The sequence below is a fragment of the Lepisma saccharinum genome, chromosome 1 (genome assembly GCF_977018435.1).
Source record: "Lepisma saccharinum chromosome 1, izLepSacc3.1, whole genome shotgun sequence".
Lineage (NCBI taxonomy): Eukaryota > Metazoa > Arthropoda > Insecta > Zygentoma > Lepismatidae > Lepisma > Lepisma saccharinum.
This window is the reverse complement of record NC_139229.1, coordinates 7,395,827-7,413,064: the sequence shown is the minus strand read 5'-3', so window position 1 is coordinate 7,413,064 and position 17,238 is coordinate 7,395,827. Positions and strand designations below refer to the sequence as shown.

The 17,238-nt window shown below is 37.0% G+C and overlaps 1 protein-coding gene across 2 annotated transcripts in view; it reads right to left on the bottom strand.

The window, feature by feature from the left end:
* Positions 1–1,917: 1,917 nt before the first annotated feature.
* The window catches only part of LOC145992427 (uncharacterized), a 228,312-nt gene continuing 212,991 nt past the window's right edge, over positions 1,918–17,238 (bottom strand). For both annotated transcript variants that reach the window (XM_083128818.1, XM_083128813.1), the window contains one exon: positions 1,918–7,682. In XM_083128818.1, coding sequence (XP_082984944.1) covers positions 7,564–7,682 — 119 coding nt within the window. In that variant the 3' untranslated portion in view covers positions 1,918–7,563. The remainder of the gene's footprint in view (positions 7,683–17,238) is intronic.

Genomic DNA, 17,238 nt, shown 5'->3' with positions numbered 1-17,238 from the left:
TATTTATTTAGGATTCACATAAACAAGGGTGAAAGGTCACCCTAGAGCCAGATTAGAAGATAATAGGACAACAAAATTGTCATCACTGTACCTGTTGATGTTTCCATGGTAGTGGCCCAATGTTGGCACGGCCCTAACTGCCTCATGGACTCGCAGTAGGTCACACATTAAGGCCACTAACTTCTGATTCTCTCTCGGCAACCTCTTATCACTTGAGAGTTGGCTACTGTTTGCTGATTTCTCATTTAAGTTCCAGCTCTTCTGACACTAGAGCATACGAGGGAATTTTCATGTAGTTTGCTTTGGCTGTTCGCTAGATATAAGTGATAGAAAATAGGCTTATTGTAATTCATTCTAATGAGTTCATTTTTAATGTGAACTCATTAAGGCTCGGCTGGACCTTTGGCATGCAAATGGGCGAATGTTTTCAAATTTTCCTTTCCATTCGAAAATCTTCTTGGATATTTCAAAATATGAAACATTACATCAGCTTAGAATTCCTTCTAGAGCATTGACGTGAATTTTCATGTAGTTTTCTTTCATTGTTGTCTAGATATTATCAATAGTTTAATAGACTTATGTAATCATAAAACTATTGATAATATCTAGACAACAGTGACAGAAAACTACATGAAAATTCACGTCAATGCTCTAGAAGGAATTCTAAGCTGATGTAATGTTTCATATTTTGAAATATCCAAGAAGATTTTCGAATGGAAAGGAAAATTTGAAAACATTCGCCCATTTGCATGCCAACAGCCGAGCCTTAAAATGAATTATCTATCTCCACCAAACAGGTATCTCCAGATACAATGTAGGCTTACTGTGCCAAGAAGCTATCAAAAATATCCAGACAACGTGGAAAGTGACCCACATGAAGATGCACTTGAATGCACTAGAAGTAATTCAAAACTGATGTACCGGTATTTGGAATATCATGTTCTCCATGTGGCACTGTGCTTTGCCGACTGCGGGGGACGGCATGGGTTTGAGTCTTCCTGGGTTCAATCTCTGGGTTTTCAGCATTCATGAGGAAATTGGGAGTAGCGTAACCCAGTCTCTGAAATCTCATATAACAGCTGGGGATTCGATATACTGACCCCACCTCATCCCATTACTGGTTGAAGATCTCCACACCTCTAGGTTGTTACAAACAGTATTTGTTTTTTGTGTATGATTCTGTATGCTTGGGTTTCTTCCATGGTTCTGTGTAGTTTAAAAAAGCCAATAAGATTTGAACTTTCAGCCCTCCCCCATGCGATGCGGGAGGAAGTATAAATATGGCCTCTGACAGAGGACAGGACAGAGAGTGTTTATGAACTGGATAGCAGAAGGGAGAGTGATCTTCGGTCTCCAGTGTCCTCCCATGAGAAACAGCATCCCAAGGCGGTTCCACAGATGCTAGCTTCCACTTGGCAGTTCTGCCGTGGGGCTCAAGTTAGAGAAATGTAAATTAGAGATATTGGAAGAATCCGATTGTAAATAAATGTAAAAAGCCCATTTCTGCAAGTTTTCAGCAATCACCTTGCAACATTAATTCAATAAGTTCTTCCCTGTGATTGATTCTTTGGTTCCGAGCACTTTGGTGAGGAATGGGTTGGGAACTCAGGACTAATGAGCCTATTTAGTTGTTTATTTTGGTTTTTCCTGCCAGAAGCGGCCTGGTAAGGGTGGAGTGTTGTGGAACAAGGTAGGATTGTGCAAGGGAGACCGTCAGTCGGGAGATAGGCCAAGACCCTTACGGGCTATAGAGCCGCAAGTAATTATTTATTATTATTTGGAATATCAAAGTGGATTTTTGAAATGACTACTGACACACATCCAAGATCTAGCACTGCCTGAATAGGGAAAACTTCCATCGATATGCTGCTGGTTTCTTCTGAAATAAATAAAGGCTCAAAATACAACAAATATATCTACAAACTCAACAAAAAAATTTATTGCTTCCTTCCTCAAATACATATGAGCCCTGGCAATCAAGGGACATGGAACATATTTCAATATGTATATTTTACAGATTAAGAACATGACAAAAGATGTACTAGACACCTCACTTTTGCAATACATATTTACAATACTGTTCACATCTCAGGACATGAAACGCAAACCTACATTCAGGCAAAAATGTCCAGTCTCACTCGACTGATGAGCTTTCATAATTTGTGGCACTTAGTTATTATTAGCATCTATGATCCATTTCATAATAGTTACCATCCTAATATGACAACAATAAATAAATAAATATGTACAAGTGTGATACTCTTACCTTTGTATTTTTAACTTAGAAATTCACCCATACTTGCATGTGCAAGTACAAGGATCTTTAGTGAATATATATAAATTACTTTTTCATCTGACCTAGTCAGATATGTATATATTTAAAAGTAGACTTATTGTTTATCTTCCGATAAATCTTTATTAACCCGTACAAGATAATACCAACAGTATTTGTGTATTTCTTTCGTTATTTGTGCCTGCCGTTCAAGTTGTTATGACATTTAGGTAAACAGATTATGTATTACATACAAGAAGAGTATAAATAATTTACACACCTTTTTTGAGATTGAAGAAAAATTATTGAGCTGAAGTGCAAGATCATCCACTCATTTCAAAGAAGTTATGTTGTCATACGAAAAGTATTTGCTTAAAATACATAGGGACATCTTTCATAATGCTTTCAATACACAGACATGTTTAAGAGTTAATTCATTATAACAGTAGACAACACAAAGACTTTAGGAATCATCATTCTTGGTAGTTTATGCCATTTTTTTACTTCCGGAAAACTATATTGTGTAATGTTAATCCATGAAAAGTTATGTAATGTTTACGTAATTTTCTGACTAACATGTGAATTGTTATATATTTCATGGATTAATACAAATGAGGTACAGAAAGCTACATTGTAGAGTATGCCCAATGAAAAAATATAGCACTGACTGCTAGAAGGAGGCAGAACCTTTCTTAAGTCACAGCCTGTCTAATGAAATTCTTAGTCACATTATCAACTTTTTATTATATCAAGTTGAGTGCCCATTATAATATGTTTTGCAGTGAAATGTATTCATAAAAATTGATATTTAGTAGGAATAACAACAAGATGAAATACAACTTGGCAGTCTTGTCTTGCGAATGATGATGAAACTCAAAATGAAACTTGCATAATGGATATAGAACGCTAGAGATAGGGTTCACTTGATGTGTTCCAGTCCAGTGATTAACACATTATCATACACAGAGCGGCGATCCATTGAAGTGCAGACCGCCACATTATCAACAAGCGAGACACGCATATTTACTGGCATCGCAGTGTCGATGAAGGCACACAACAGTTTCCCGTAATTATTTTAAAAAGTGATTTACTTACCAGATTTATAAAAGGAGGTGTTCAAACTAGTCGCCTTGGATATGCACATATTTTTGATACATTTTTATTAGGACACCCACTAACCTACTGTGAAGTGATAAGGGTCCTTGTTTCGTATTGTGTCTTTCTAGTGTATTTCACCGCAAAGTGTATTGTGGTTCAGCAAATGTTTTCTACCGCACAACGTGCATTTATTTTTGATTCATGTGTTAACTCAATCGGCACGTGAAGGCAATTTGTAACAAGATTCCCAGGTGTAAAATTTCCATGTTGTAAATAAATCACTCTTTAAACTAGTTACAGAAACTTGCGTGCTTGATTCACAGTCTACAGTGCCGACATACGGCTGTAAGCACCTTGCTTGCCGACAGCGCACACACTGATGCAGTGGTCTACACTTCAATAGATCGCTCTGTACCTTCCATTCCGTTCTAAGTTAATACAGTCCAGAATGAGATGAGTCTGTTCGACAGTGAGTCTTGTCCCGATTGTACAGATGACGGTCTCATTTTTTATCTTGTCTCAAAAGGATCTGCTTTCTAGTTTCAACTTCCCCATCTTGCAATCATTCACACTATGATATTTTGTCAAACCTAATCCAATTACAAAATATTTTGAAGTTTAATATGTAGTTTCCTGTACCCCACAATATGTTTTCATAAAATCTGTTAATGAAATTAGTTTGAAGGCATTCATACATCTCAAAGTGAACATTACAAGTTTCCACATGTAATTTATATATTTTAAATCAGCCAATAAGTTAAAAATACTTGTTATACACTTCTAACTTAATATATATTTATGGTTCCTGCAATCTATTAGATTTTTCATAAGTTATATTCCTAACTTGTAGCATGAGCATCAAATATTTTGATTGTACCGCCCATCTTATTCATATAGTTTCATTTGTTGAAGTTTAATGTCATGAAACTAAAACAATACATTTATGAAACTTTTAAAGTCAATTATTATTATTTGATTGAAAAGAATAGAATTTGTCTATGATTCTGTTCTTAATTTACAGTACGGTTAAAAGAGAAAGAATAACATATTTGTAAAAATTAAATATTGTCATGTGTAATATTCTAAAAAATCGTTAAGTGTTGATCTACCAAAATTAGTTATCCTTTATCTTTAAGTGGTTAAAATTACATTTGCATTTTGCTTTCTACACTCTAAACATATGACTAATAAAATTTAAAAAATGAAGTTCTTTCCTGGTTTTCTATTTTCCACATTTCACTTCATGTCTGTGCTGTGTGAGGTTGACTAACTTTGGGTCAAGCTTCCCACATAAAGCATATTAACTAACATTTGAAATATTTCATTCTGAGAATCCTAGAACATTACTAGTGGTGAAAGAGATAATAACTAACCATTTTTAGTGAACATTTACATAAACTTCATAAACATGAAAGTTTACTTATCAACCAATACCCGATCATTACACTTGATTGCTTTATCTGTTATTCATTCACCTTGGATCAACACGTAGGATGTAGATTTTGTTTGAATGGTGATAATTTGTTATGGAAATAGATGATAAAGGGAAATAACTAATAGTTCAAGTTTAAAGTGGGACCTGATTATTTAATTTCAATGATTCTAATGACTGTAGATGCAATATTAATACATTCTCAAATGTAAATGTAAAAGTTTGCATAACCTCTGTTGGATATTACAAAATAAAACATTAAATGTTGCTATGAAAGGCCTTCGTTCGTGCTGCAACATTTTGTCTCAGTTTTCGAGAATAAAAGCCACTTTAATAGCAACATTTGAGGTTTCATTTTGTAGTCGGTGGAAACAACCAAAAAGATGTAAAAATATTAAATTTACTTTAAATTTGCCAAGATGTTGGTTTAAACATAATCCCGAACCAGTCGCAAAGATAGCCAACAACACACAGCACAATATTTAGAATTTACAGCAATATTAGTTCAGATAAGTGTTTTAGAAGTTTCTAAATTATGACCTAAGAGATGGGCAACGTGCATGTAAAAAGGAAGCACAATGTTCCGAGTCTGAGATTAAAACAGTATGACAATAAGATTGTGAGCTTATTTGTAAAACCTATACAATTATCTAGGAAGACTTTCGTACAGCATTAAAACATACTGGAATAACCCACTACTCATACTTAAGTACATAACAACAGTTAGTGGGTGTTGAAACTATTTAAGCAAGAGAAATACATTTAAATATATTATTGTGAGGAGTACGTACACTATTTTTTAAGAGGTGAGCAATGTTTTTAAAGACTCTTCTGTTTGATAGTCTGGTATAATTGTACTTACGCACTGAAGCTTTATTGTTTTTGAGCCTAGTGATAATGCAACGTCTGCTCAAATATGCTTCTGTAAGGATATGGACAGAGTTGTGAGCTTTTAAGACTGTACAAGTTAATACCTTGCACTCCTATTGCACTATATAATAGTAATAAATGGGGAACGGATTTATATGTAGCAAAAATGTGCTAAATATGTAAATACATATTTAGTTACTTTCACCAAAATATGGACTTAAAATTGTAAAAATTTACCTTTTTAATAACAAACGACACTACACGAGCCACATAAAATACAGTTTTAGCATTGTAACTATTACCGTGACTGTCTTGAAGAGAAAACAGGAGCGAATCCCGTACGTGTGTCACAAAATCGTTGCTTCTGGCATGCAATTATTAGCAAGGGTGGGGTTAGCAATGGGCTGCTTGAATTGGGACTTTTTTTAAACGTTGCCAAAATGATAAACTAATAATAACTAAAATATGAGCCAAAACCTAATATATGCACAAATATGGAAAATAAAAACAATTTTTTGAGTCTACATGCCATAATTTATATCTAAATATGTATTTACATATAAATCCGTTCCCTGGTATAAAGATACAAGACCCTCTATACAGATAATGAAAAGAACTGTGGCCCTTAGTACTTGCACAGACCAGCCAACAGCAAGATTGAACTTTTCTTTGTATTTGCAGAGAAAACTTGTACACTACAGAAATTTACAAATGATTGACTTACTGTAAATATTATTGCAGATAGAAAGTTACATAGTTGCATTAATTAACCTACGTTTGTCTTTTCTTTCATTTATCAAAGACAAGTGTACTTTGCTTGATTGTCATAGGAGGAGTCATTTTTCATGACAATTTCAAGGATTTTGTTTTGAAAAAAAATGTGCCTAAAAAGAAGAAATTGCTTGTTCACAGCCTTTCAAAATGTCACTTTTAAGCCCCTCTACTTCAAAGAAAATTGCATATTTCATCCGACAAACACAGCAACAAAATCTGTTGGTCCTTGTACTTATTATTAGTTTGCATTAGCAACAGTGTTTCTTTTAAAAACAGACATAGACAACGGAAACATTAAAAACAAACACTACCATGATTTGAATATTTACATCATAATAATACAATGACAGATACCTTACTGAACTATAAACAACTAACAGTACATTGCATAATGGTATTAGTATTAAAAAAATACGGATATTGGAAGTATGTAGTAAGATCTGGAGAAACAACTGTAAGAATTCTGTGTTTATGCATCAGTCCCTTTCTTTGAGATGTGAAACTTTATAGTGTTGATGATAACATTCTTTTACGGAACGCTATTGAAACGAGAATAGAAACTTGCTTGAAACAATTTGTAAGTAAAAATTATAATTTGCAGTCAAAAAAGGAAACACACGCCGTTGGTCCATACTAGAAAAAGACTGAAAAAGAACAATTTTTTTCATCTTTTATGTAGGATGTGCTACTATATATTAGCCTCTCTTTTCCTAACTACAGCCTTATATAAAAAATTAATCATCTTTGATTCGGCATAACAAGCAATCAAATCGCAACCCATGGTCTCAGTAACTTTTTTCTTTTAATTTATTACTCCATGTACAACAGCGAAATGTATGTATGAAATTTGAAACATCAATTCATGTTTGTATGCTAAAAATATCAACGAATATTAACAAGAAATATGCTACACGAGCATGTTGAAACACACATGTTTCTCAAAATGGGTTTATGCCATTAATAATCGCGAACTGATGATTCTTAGCAGATGCACCAGCTGAAGGCAGCTAACAGCAAATACCGATGATGAAACTACAGGCTTCTGATATAAAGCTAATCTTAATGCACTCACTCTTACGGGCACCGGCATCTCTCACAGAGGTTCTTCCATCGCTCTTCAGCGAGCCCCTGCCGGGACATCTGTTGTGGAAATGTTGAAACTTGGCCCTATACTGGAGTTGAAGCCATTGACTGAGCCTCTCATAGAGTTCATTCGCAGCTCATTTTCTTTCCGAACTGCAAAGATAATGAGAATAAAATTGTCAGTGTATGTAATACTTAATGATTTGAATCATTTAACATGTAATTAAAATATTAAAAAAATAAATACAGGGTGATTCGTAAGTTTCTGACTGTTCTGTTGTTCTGGACACAGTCTGTTAGCAACAGTTCCAGGTTCACGAAACCAGACTGCACCATGGGAAATTAATGCTGGATCAAGGTGGTGATGATTGGAAACCTCGTAGAACAGACACACATAAGAATATTACCAGATGTTATACACAGTAAAGAATATTTGCATAGGACATGTAAGATTGTATCCATAGCTCTAACATATCACTGACATGAAATGCATTACAAGTTATATAAGTTATACAATTACACTGTGCTCTGTATGAGGAGAATATGAGGATGCTATCCCCTTAGCGCGAGGAGGATCTTTGCTTTTCCCCTTCTCCATTAACTCATACTCTTTTGTTGCCAGTTATGTTAGTTTCGGCAAGACTAGGGTCAACTTGCTGTAAATTTCCACACCTGCCTTGCAAGGTTAATGTTAACTTGCAGCAAGCTTCTTGTGCAAGTTAGCTGCACGTTAAGGTTTCAACTTACTGCAGTTTCAATTGTTAGTAATTAGTTCCAGTGTTTGCATTGAAGAAACTGCAGGCCTCTCAGGACCTTCTTCCTTATATTTACAGATTTTGTGTATTAGTGCGTCAGAGGTCTGCAAGTATGATCAAGTTACCATTTGAGGAGTTTGTGGTGGTGATTAGGGGAGGCAGTTGCCCCCTCCCCCCATTCTATGCTCCTGCGCTATGGTCCACCAACAGAAAGTAATTGGTCCATTCAAGAAAGCTGGCTTTTTTTTGCAAGTCTGACTGTAGGGCCATTTGCATTGATAAATAACAATGGTCGTACTATTTTAACCTTCATTTGATATTGTTGTTCAGTAAGAGTTATGTTTATTTTACTAAAACCTCTTTCACAATTAGTTGTTAATATTGGAATCACCTGTAGCTTTGCAGAAAGTTTACTCAGCAAATCACCTATTGTGCTTGTCTTAACATTTTTGCATTTGTTGTGCTTTTTAAATTCCTTCACTATTTCCGAATTCAGTTCTCTTTTATTTTAACCAGTCCTCCCCAATGGTGCAGTGGTAGTGTCGTCGCATTGAAATCAAGATGTCCCAGGTTCAATACCAGGTGGAGGTACATAGTGGTCAGGATCCCACTTTAAACTGTAGGTCCAGTCCCAATTAGACTTATTGTGCATAAAGGCATTCTTTTTCACTTTCTGGTCACACATCACGATTCAAAACAGATGTTTCTTTGAATATTCCACAACCTTCAAATCAAAAATTAATTTTATCAGTTAGTTCCTGAAGGGAATGTTTCCGGAAATATGATTTTTGTACCCTCAACCGCATCACATGTTTCAGATTGTGGTACACCCACAAATGCTTTTTACATCTTTTACACTTTCTCCAGGGTGCTCTTTCGTTGAAGTTAGTTATATTATTACCACAGCCAGTTAATGCCGTGCAGTAATTACACTGGCACTTCTTTTTCATAGAAGCAATGAAAACTGTTTGAGACAATCTCATATATCAAGGAAAATACAAAGTTCTACTACAAATGACCAAGTTTGCACCTTCTTTAACACTCCTTTACACTTTGCTCTTCCTTTTGAACTCATAACTGCAAAAAAGAAATGTACAAGAGTGGTATAATTCTTTATTACTGCTGACACAGACAGGATAAGATTCAGTGGCAACTCGTGTCTTGTTTGGGGTGTAGGAAGAACTTTTGGTAAACCGAGGAAGGTTTGAAAAATGCATTCAATTAGTCACACATATGGCTTGTACTATCCATTGCATATAACAACCTACGAAAATAACATCGATGATATTTCAGATTTTTCAAGAATTTCGATTTTGTCCTCCCTTCTCGCCGTGTGGATTGAGGATAAGAAAAGGTGTGCTGCTAAAACTCTGAAATTATGGTAAGTGTTTCTAAATTGATTTAATTATTTTCTTCTTCTTCGGATAACCGTAGGTTTTTTTTACTACCAAGTCCAATTATGCATCTCCTTTTCGAGTTTTGAATTTCTACAGTCATGTAATATTGTTAATTTTCCCACACAATTGTTAGAATGGCTCAACAAACAAAATGGGCTCAGCATAGAACTTAAAAAGCTTTGAGAAAATTGTTTGTTTACCCCCAACTTTCTACCGATTTCCTGCCATAAAATTTCCTCCCGAACTGAATCAGGCAGGATGAAGAAAAGATAGAGGATGGATCATACATGGTTGTAAGAAGCTGTCATTGTCTTGGCATACCCCCCTTTTGTTTGAAACATGTCCACTGGTGAAGTAGAAATAAGATTTGGACATAATTTTATTCTTATTTCCTGCAAACATATTCCTTTGAATTCGATTTCCCTCTCCCAGAGACTCGAATTTGTAGATTATGCCAAAAGCAGGGTGCTAGGTGCCAACGAAGATCAAACTCTGCTAGGTTTATTACCATTTTGCTGGGGTTGGCATCACTGATTGAGGAAACTCTTGCTGGTTCCTCGCTGATCTTCACAACCTTCCCCCTCTCCCCTGCACTGCCCTTCGACTCCTCACCGATCTGGATGTAGGATGACCACCAAGGTTACTCAAGCACGTGTATCCATTGTCTTTAGGCTGCTGCTCGAGCGAGCGACAGCACTCAACTCGACAGTAGCTAACCTAGGTAATAGTACATACATTGCGCTCATAATTTTATAATGCACATTAAACTCCTAAAAAGCTGAGAACTGGAAATAAGTATAAATGAACTGTAGGAAGTTCCTCACTTCCTACACGGAAATATCGCCCGTGGTAAGATGCCACCCAATGAATGTCAAAAATGTTGTTAATTGTCATCATATAAATGACCTCACCAATGTAGTCAATGGCGCAGAAACGCCACTCCCAATTGGAATTCACTCCAATTACGTTGAAGAGTCGCCCATTAATATTCGCCACACAAATTACAACAAAGGAAAAGCTTGAAGCCGAAATAAATCTAAAAATGGCTTCAAATTATGTCATCTAAATATTCAAGGTTTATTCAACTTCATAAACGAATTTAAACAAATAATATCGGACCACCCGGTAGCCCATTACAGTAAGCTGGTTAAAACCAAATATTAGTAATACAAGGGGATATCAAAAATTGAGTAAATTTTTTTCCAGCCAAACTGAAATGTATTTACAAAAACTCAAATATACATTTTGAAGGTTGAACATTACTCTACTTTTCCACATAACATACATTCACATTTATATATTTGTTCCACCGTGACACGAATTTGTCAATTCCCATGCGGTAGAAATCGTTCAGCTGGACGTGTAACCAAAAACGCACGGCTGTAATTTCTTCAGTGTTGCAGCTGAAGTATTTACCGGCAAGATGTTCCTCCAATGGTCCGAACAGGTTAAAGTCTGATGGGGCCAGGTCTGGAATGTATGATGGAGAATTTCCCAATGCCAGGAATTGATATTTTGCATCACTGGTGCAGCCACATGGGGACGAGCATTGACATGGAGAATGATTACCTCCTCCAGAGATTTAGTTGGACGTTTACGGTGCAGAGCAGCTCGTAGACGATCCAGTGTGGCACAATATGCAGCACCATTTACAGTTGCTCCTTTTACCCCCAAAAGCAGCAAGAATGGCACCCTGGCTGTCCCAGAAAAAGAGTAAGCAAAATCTTTGCTGCAGTTGGCGTTGTCCTGAATTTTTTGGGTGGGGGCGAGTTTGTGTGTTTCCATACCACACACTGTCACTTTCGTTCAGGGGTGTAATGAAAAATCCACAATTTGTCCCCAGTAACAATGAGGTCGAGGAATGCGTTTCCAGCCCTATGGTACCAGAGCAAATGCTCAAGACTGTATCCCATACGGTCCTCCATATGCTGTGGTGTGAGCTGTCTGGGAACCCATCTCACTGACACTTCGCGATACCCAAGTTCTTCATGGATGATGGTGTATGCACTGCCATATGAAATGCCCATTGCATGTGCTTTTGTTTGGATTTTTGACCGCCAGCCTCCACAGTGTCAACATTGCTCTGTATGTGGGATGTGCGAGGCTGTATAGAACGAGATTCATCGAAGACATTTACATGCCCTGCGTTGAACTTTGCACACCAGTTACAGACATTTGTGAAATGTCATGCACGTGTCACCTTACATTGCACACAACTCACTATAGATTTCATGTCCCTTTGACCACAGAAACCGAATCACACTCACGCAGCTCAACTGTGTCGAGTGTCTCAAGCGTAGCTGCCATTTTGAAACAACTGCCTCTCGGCATGTGCGAGGTGCGCACACCTGCCATCTTGTAGAAAGGTGTCAAAATACATGTTCTTCCAAATTTATATTTCAGTTTTTGTGAATACATTTCCGTAAAAAATATACTCAATTACTTTTGGATATCCCCTTGTAATACGGTAGACATCGAAAATTACACATTAGTTCAACAGGATAGATTAAACAAATCTAGAGGTGGTGTATCCTTGTACATATATAAATCGCTTAAATGAAAATTTTTAGACGGGTTCGTTAATAATGATACCAGCATAGAGTCCCTTGTAATCGAATTTACTATTGACAGGTAAAAAATTGGCATTATGGTAGCATACGAGAGTTATTTTTTAAGTAGGGTCCGTTTTGCAATAAAAACGAAGTAAGTAAATGTTTTTTTAAAAAAACATTTATTTTCTGAATTTACATACACTTCTCTATTTGCTACATAATTTCCTTGCCAGTTTAAACATTTACCATAATGGACTACGAGATTTTGGATACCCTCCTCATAGAACTCTGCCGCCTGTGAGATAGCCAGTTACTCACGGTCGTTTTCACTTCTTCATCAGTGTCTAAACACTTGCCGCCCAGGAAGGTCTTCTGATGGCGGAAGAGGTGGTAGTTGCTAGGTGCAAGGTCTGGACTGTATGCAGATGATTGAATACCTCCCAGCCAAAAGATTCGATCAGATCATCAAGGACTTTCAATGTAGGAGTTACTTTATTTTTGGACTTACAAATTTAACTTCGACCCGCAATTCAGTGCCTGGCCTTGGTAAAAAGAGGTAAGTTACCTTCTTAGGTTTAATTTTAGCCTTCATTTTTGGTATCTTCATGTGTCAATGCAGAAAACAGTGATAAATAGTGTTGGGGGCAGGTGATCAGGCCAATTTCTAACATGCCTTTAAAAGGGATTCTATAGATAAAGGCGGGGCCGCGGTAGCAGTAGGTCAATTACCCCAGAGAGGGAGCCCGGAATCGGTGGGAAATTTGGACTCAACAATTTCAAATGACAATATCTCAACTTCAAATGGCTGTACATTCGCAAATACTTGTTTCTGCGCTCCAAATTTTTGTTCTTCATAATTTGCATCACATAATCTTCATAAGAAAGAAAAAAAAACCTTCCAAAATTGAGGGTGTAGAATGGGATACCGGACCCCCTTACTGTGCATAAAGTGGATTTCAAACATCAAATCAACCAACCTAACCACATAGGCATTCACCTCGTCTTGTAATATTCAAAACAACAGGTCTTGGAAAATCTAGCCGGGCATTCCTCGCCTAATATGTGAAATTAAGAACAACATGACTATTTTTAAAGTCTAGGGCTTTAGCCCCCTTAGCCCTCCCCCTGGTTACGAGCTCATCAACTACTAAAGAATACACTGATTCATGTGGCATGCCAGGCCATGTGTAAATTATGCACGTGCAGTTTAAAATCTGGTGAAAATAGCTCAAAAGCTAGATTCACCACCTGGTGAAAATAGTCACTCCGTAACTTTATATTGACTGAAATGTAAGTTAACAATTATACATGTACTTATGCATTCTAGCGTTGTACATGTGATATATAGAAAAGTTTGAGATAATATATCACTCTCCCATACACACCATGGATGAAAATAAAGCAAATAGGTTACATGAAATCACATTGATTGTGCAAGGGTAGACAATACTACACAAGTCACCTTTGTGTTTTACAGTTTCGACGTTAAAATAATAGATGTTCAATATACTTAATTAATGCTTCGAATTGGCAATACTGCGTGATTACAACATGGATTCGAAACCGGAAAGAAACTGTGTTGGTAAGTTATGTAAGGAAGTATCGTACATATTTCTTCATAAAACTTGAACTTCTAAGTCAGCAGTAGAATAAGCGTCAAATTTGCTTCTGCCACATAATTCGTCTGCTAAGAGGATGTTACAAATCTTAAGAACAGACGAAGACGAGAAAAATGCAAGTTTATGATTAGTGGGAATGAATGTACAGGTAATGTAGAACCTTAGAAAGCATTTAGGTTTATTATTAGAAGAATGCTAAGGGACCTAATCGGGACTGGATCCACAGCTTAAAGTGGGATCCGAACCACTATATGCTTCCACCGGGAAGCGAACCCGGGACCCCTTGATTACAAGGCAACGACGCAACCACAGTGTCACTAGAAGTAAGTAGTTTAAGCACAAATCTAAATGCAATCCTTTGCCAAAAGAAATAAAATATGTAGGCTAATTCAAACCGATAATTAGGTACACATAATGCAGTACCTTTATAGCAATATTATGTTGTTCCAAAAGCACATTAGTATGGCCTATTTAATATCCAGGCTATTCAGAAATAAGTAATCAAGGAGTTTGTATTGAATTTCGAGTTCCATTGCAACAATATTGTAGAATGTTAGTCACCACATTCTTTTAAAAAAAAAATACATCAAAATTTAATAATAAACGAGCATAATACAAGTTGCCCGATTTTAATGTACTCTAGGAAATTTGGGCACCCCTCACTCTGACTTTGGCTACCCCTGGATGACGCACGAACCCGTCTGACGGTACTAAAAACAGAGGCAACAGGGTTGAAGAAAAACAGAAAACGTTGGGCGGGAAATGGTCAAACAGAAGAACTTCCAAACTCTAGTCCCAGTTGAAAGGACGAAGACGAATGCGACCTGGGGAACTTGAATCGACAAATATAACGCATCTGGCAGAAGTTGATTGAAATGACGAAGCCAAAGGAATCCCTGGCAAGAGTTCTGTGTTTGCATAAACGAATCACTTCTTTAATCCGGTAAAAGACAGGAGGAAGCATTGCCCTAAGAAGAGTTGTGGCTTGAGGACAGCTAGGTTTTATTTGTGGATAATCACAAATTGTGATTTAAGTGTCAGATTTTTGCATAAATTAAAAATTTCCATCACTAAATAATGAGTGAGGAGGTGAAAGGGGAGCATATTTTTGAGGAGTCTGTTACATTTAATACCCTTAAATTAGGTTTGGCTTTTAGGGCGCTAAACTAAGAATGTTACACTTATTACGCATTTACACTAAGCTTCTTTAGATATTTTGGTACGATGAAAAACTTCGTACATATATTTGCATGCGTTATATTTCTCTTGAGAGGGCGTGTGAAATGTTATGAAGCAACCCTTATAACTTGGCGTCAGTGTTTTACTAGTAACATTGGTAGATATCACTAATAGTGGAAGTTTTGCTGGTTGTTTCTTTCCTGGCACACTGATTGGTAAGGAAACAAAAGACGAACAAGCAAATCTTCTGGTAAGGCATACAAATGTCAATCCCACTTTCACCCTACACTCTGGACTGCATTTTGCACACTAACGAGCCTCTAGTGTCTGGATCTACGGCCAGTGTAATCCTATGTAGTGCTGTTCTGTGTGTTGTTCTTATATGTGCTGAGTGCCTCTTTACAGCCTCAGCTTTTAACCCAGGTTAGAATCTTTTAGTCCTCAGACACGCGTTAACTTTAGTTATGGTAAGGCGCTTGACCCCCGTATAATGTGACGGGTGCAAAATAGCCCAAGTGCTGACGCACCCACAATTTTCAATCCGATGAATCTCTCTTGAGTGTTGCAAAGATCCGTTCCAAGCAATAGAAGGTAAACATTTACAGGGATTATTATTACAATTCCATTAGTTTTGCACAGAGAGATACTGGTTTTAACATCAGACAGTGCCATACATAGCTACCAACAATGAACATAGTATGGCGATTGGGTGCAAAATGGGGGAGGGGGGGGGGCTTACTTTATCTTGTTAGACAAGGCTTAGCATTGAGAGGTCATAGTGCGGGGGCAAAACTGACAAAAATATGAGAATGACTGATATTCATTATAATTTTATTAGGATGATAATTACATGATTTGACCAATAAAGTAGTATACTATTAAGTATATGAATAGCATCCATAATTTTAAAAATAATTCAATGATGACGAGATATTTCACGAGAAGGAACATACCAAGAATTACACATGAAATTGATTATGGGACACTTGCAAAGAACACCATGGCCAGGCCGGGATTCGAACTCGGGACTCCTGGCGTCGTAGCGTGCTGTGGTAACCACTGTTATTCTCGAACCACTTACGACGTTACATAGTGTACATTTGTAATATGTAAAGTTTCGAAAACGGAAACAAAAGGTGCCTTCCTGATGGCGTTGCCTTGTAATCAAGGGTCGCATTCGGATCCCACTCCAAAAGTGTATGTCCATTCTCGATTAGCCTATCTGTACATAAAGTTGACTTAAAATCTCAAACTGAAACAAAACTATAAACAAGCTGCTAACATTCCCTAATAAATATTTTAAAAAAGTAGGATGAAAGAGAAAAATTAATGAAAACAGTCATTGACAATTTCACTCCAAATACTTCTGCATTCCACTGTACGTAATGTACAGTCACCGGCAATAAAAGTGGGCCACCTAGATCCTGAAATATTCGCTTCCTTTCAAGGCGTTGTGCGTGTTGCCTAACTCTACGCCAATGAGTGGACTTTAAGAGCAAAATTTCAATGGTAACTTCTACCAACCTATGGTCGTACGTAGATTTTTTTCTGGGAGGATGGAGCAAACAAAGCATTTCCCCGCAAATACATATAATTTTAGGCGGACATTTATTTTCCACCATCGCGACGACCCCCTTGCCTCCCCCCCTCCGAACTCCCATACCCCATGTTGCTGCAAATAAACTCAGGAGAGATCTGGTCGGCGGGAAAGAGGTCCCATAAAATTGCTGTGTTTAAGAGGAAATGCTAAATTTACATTTGTGCCAGCAACGTAGTTTTTTCGTCGCATCGCAATGAGCTCAACGACTCAATAAGATGTTCATTCTTATTGGTGGATCGAAGCTAAAATGGCTACCAATAGCCTGGCTTCAATTCAATCCAAATATCTGGCATGAGGAATCGGTTGAGCGACTGTTTTTTTATGTTTTTATTTGGGCGTTTATAATTAATTTTAAATTGCCATTTTGGTATTTGTTATTGGCAGTGTACATTTGTTTACAAAGAACGACTTTGGATACTAACAAGAAGGCCAAATGGTATTTTAAGGAGATTTCAAACAGAAACTACAAGCGGTGCGCAACACATGTAACTTGGAACGAGCCAATCAACAGCGGCGTTTCACACCGTAGAAACATGACAGGCCGCACACGCGTTGATTTGATTGGTAAAATTTTTAGCAATCGCGAGTAACTTTTTTCAGACCGGAA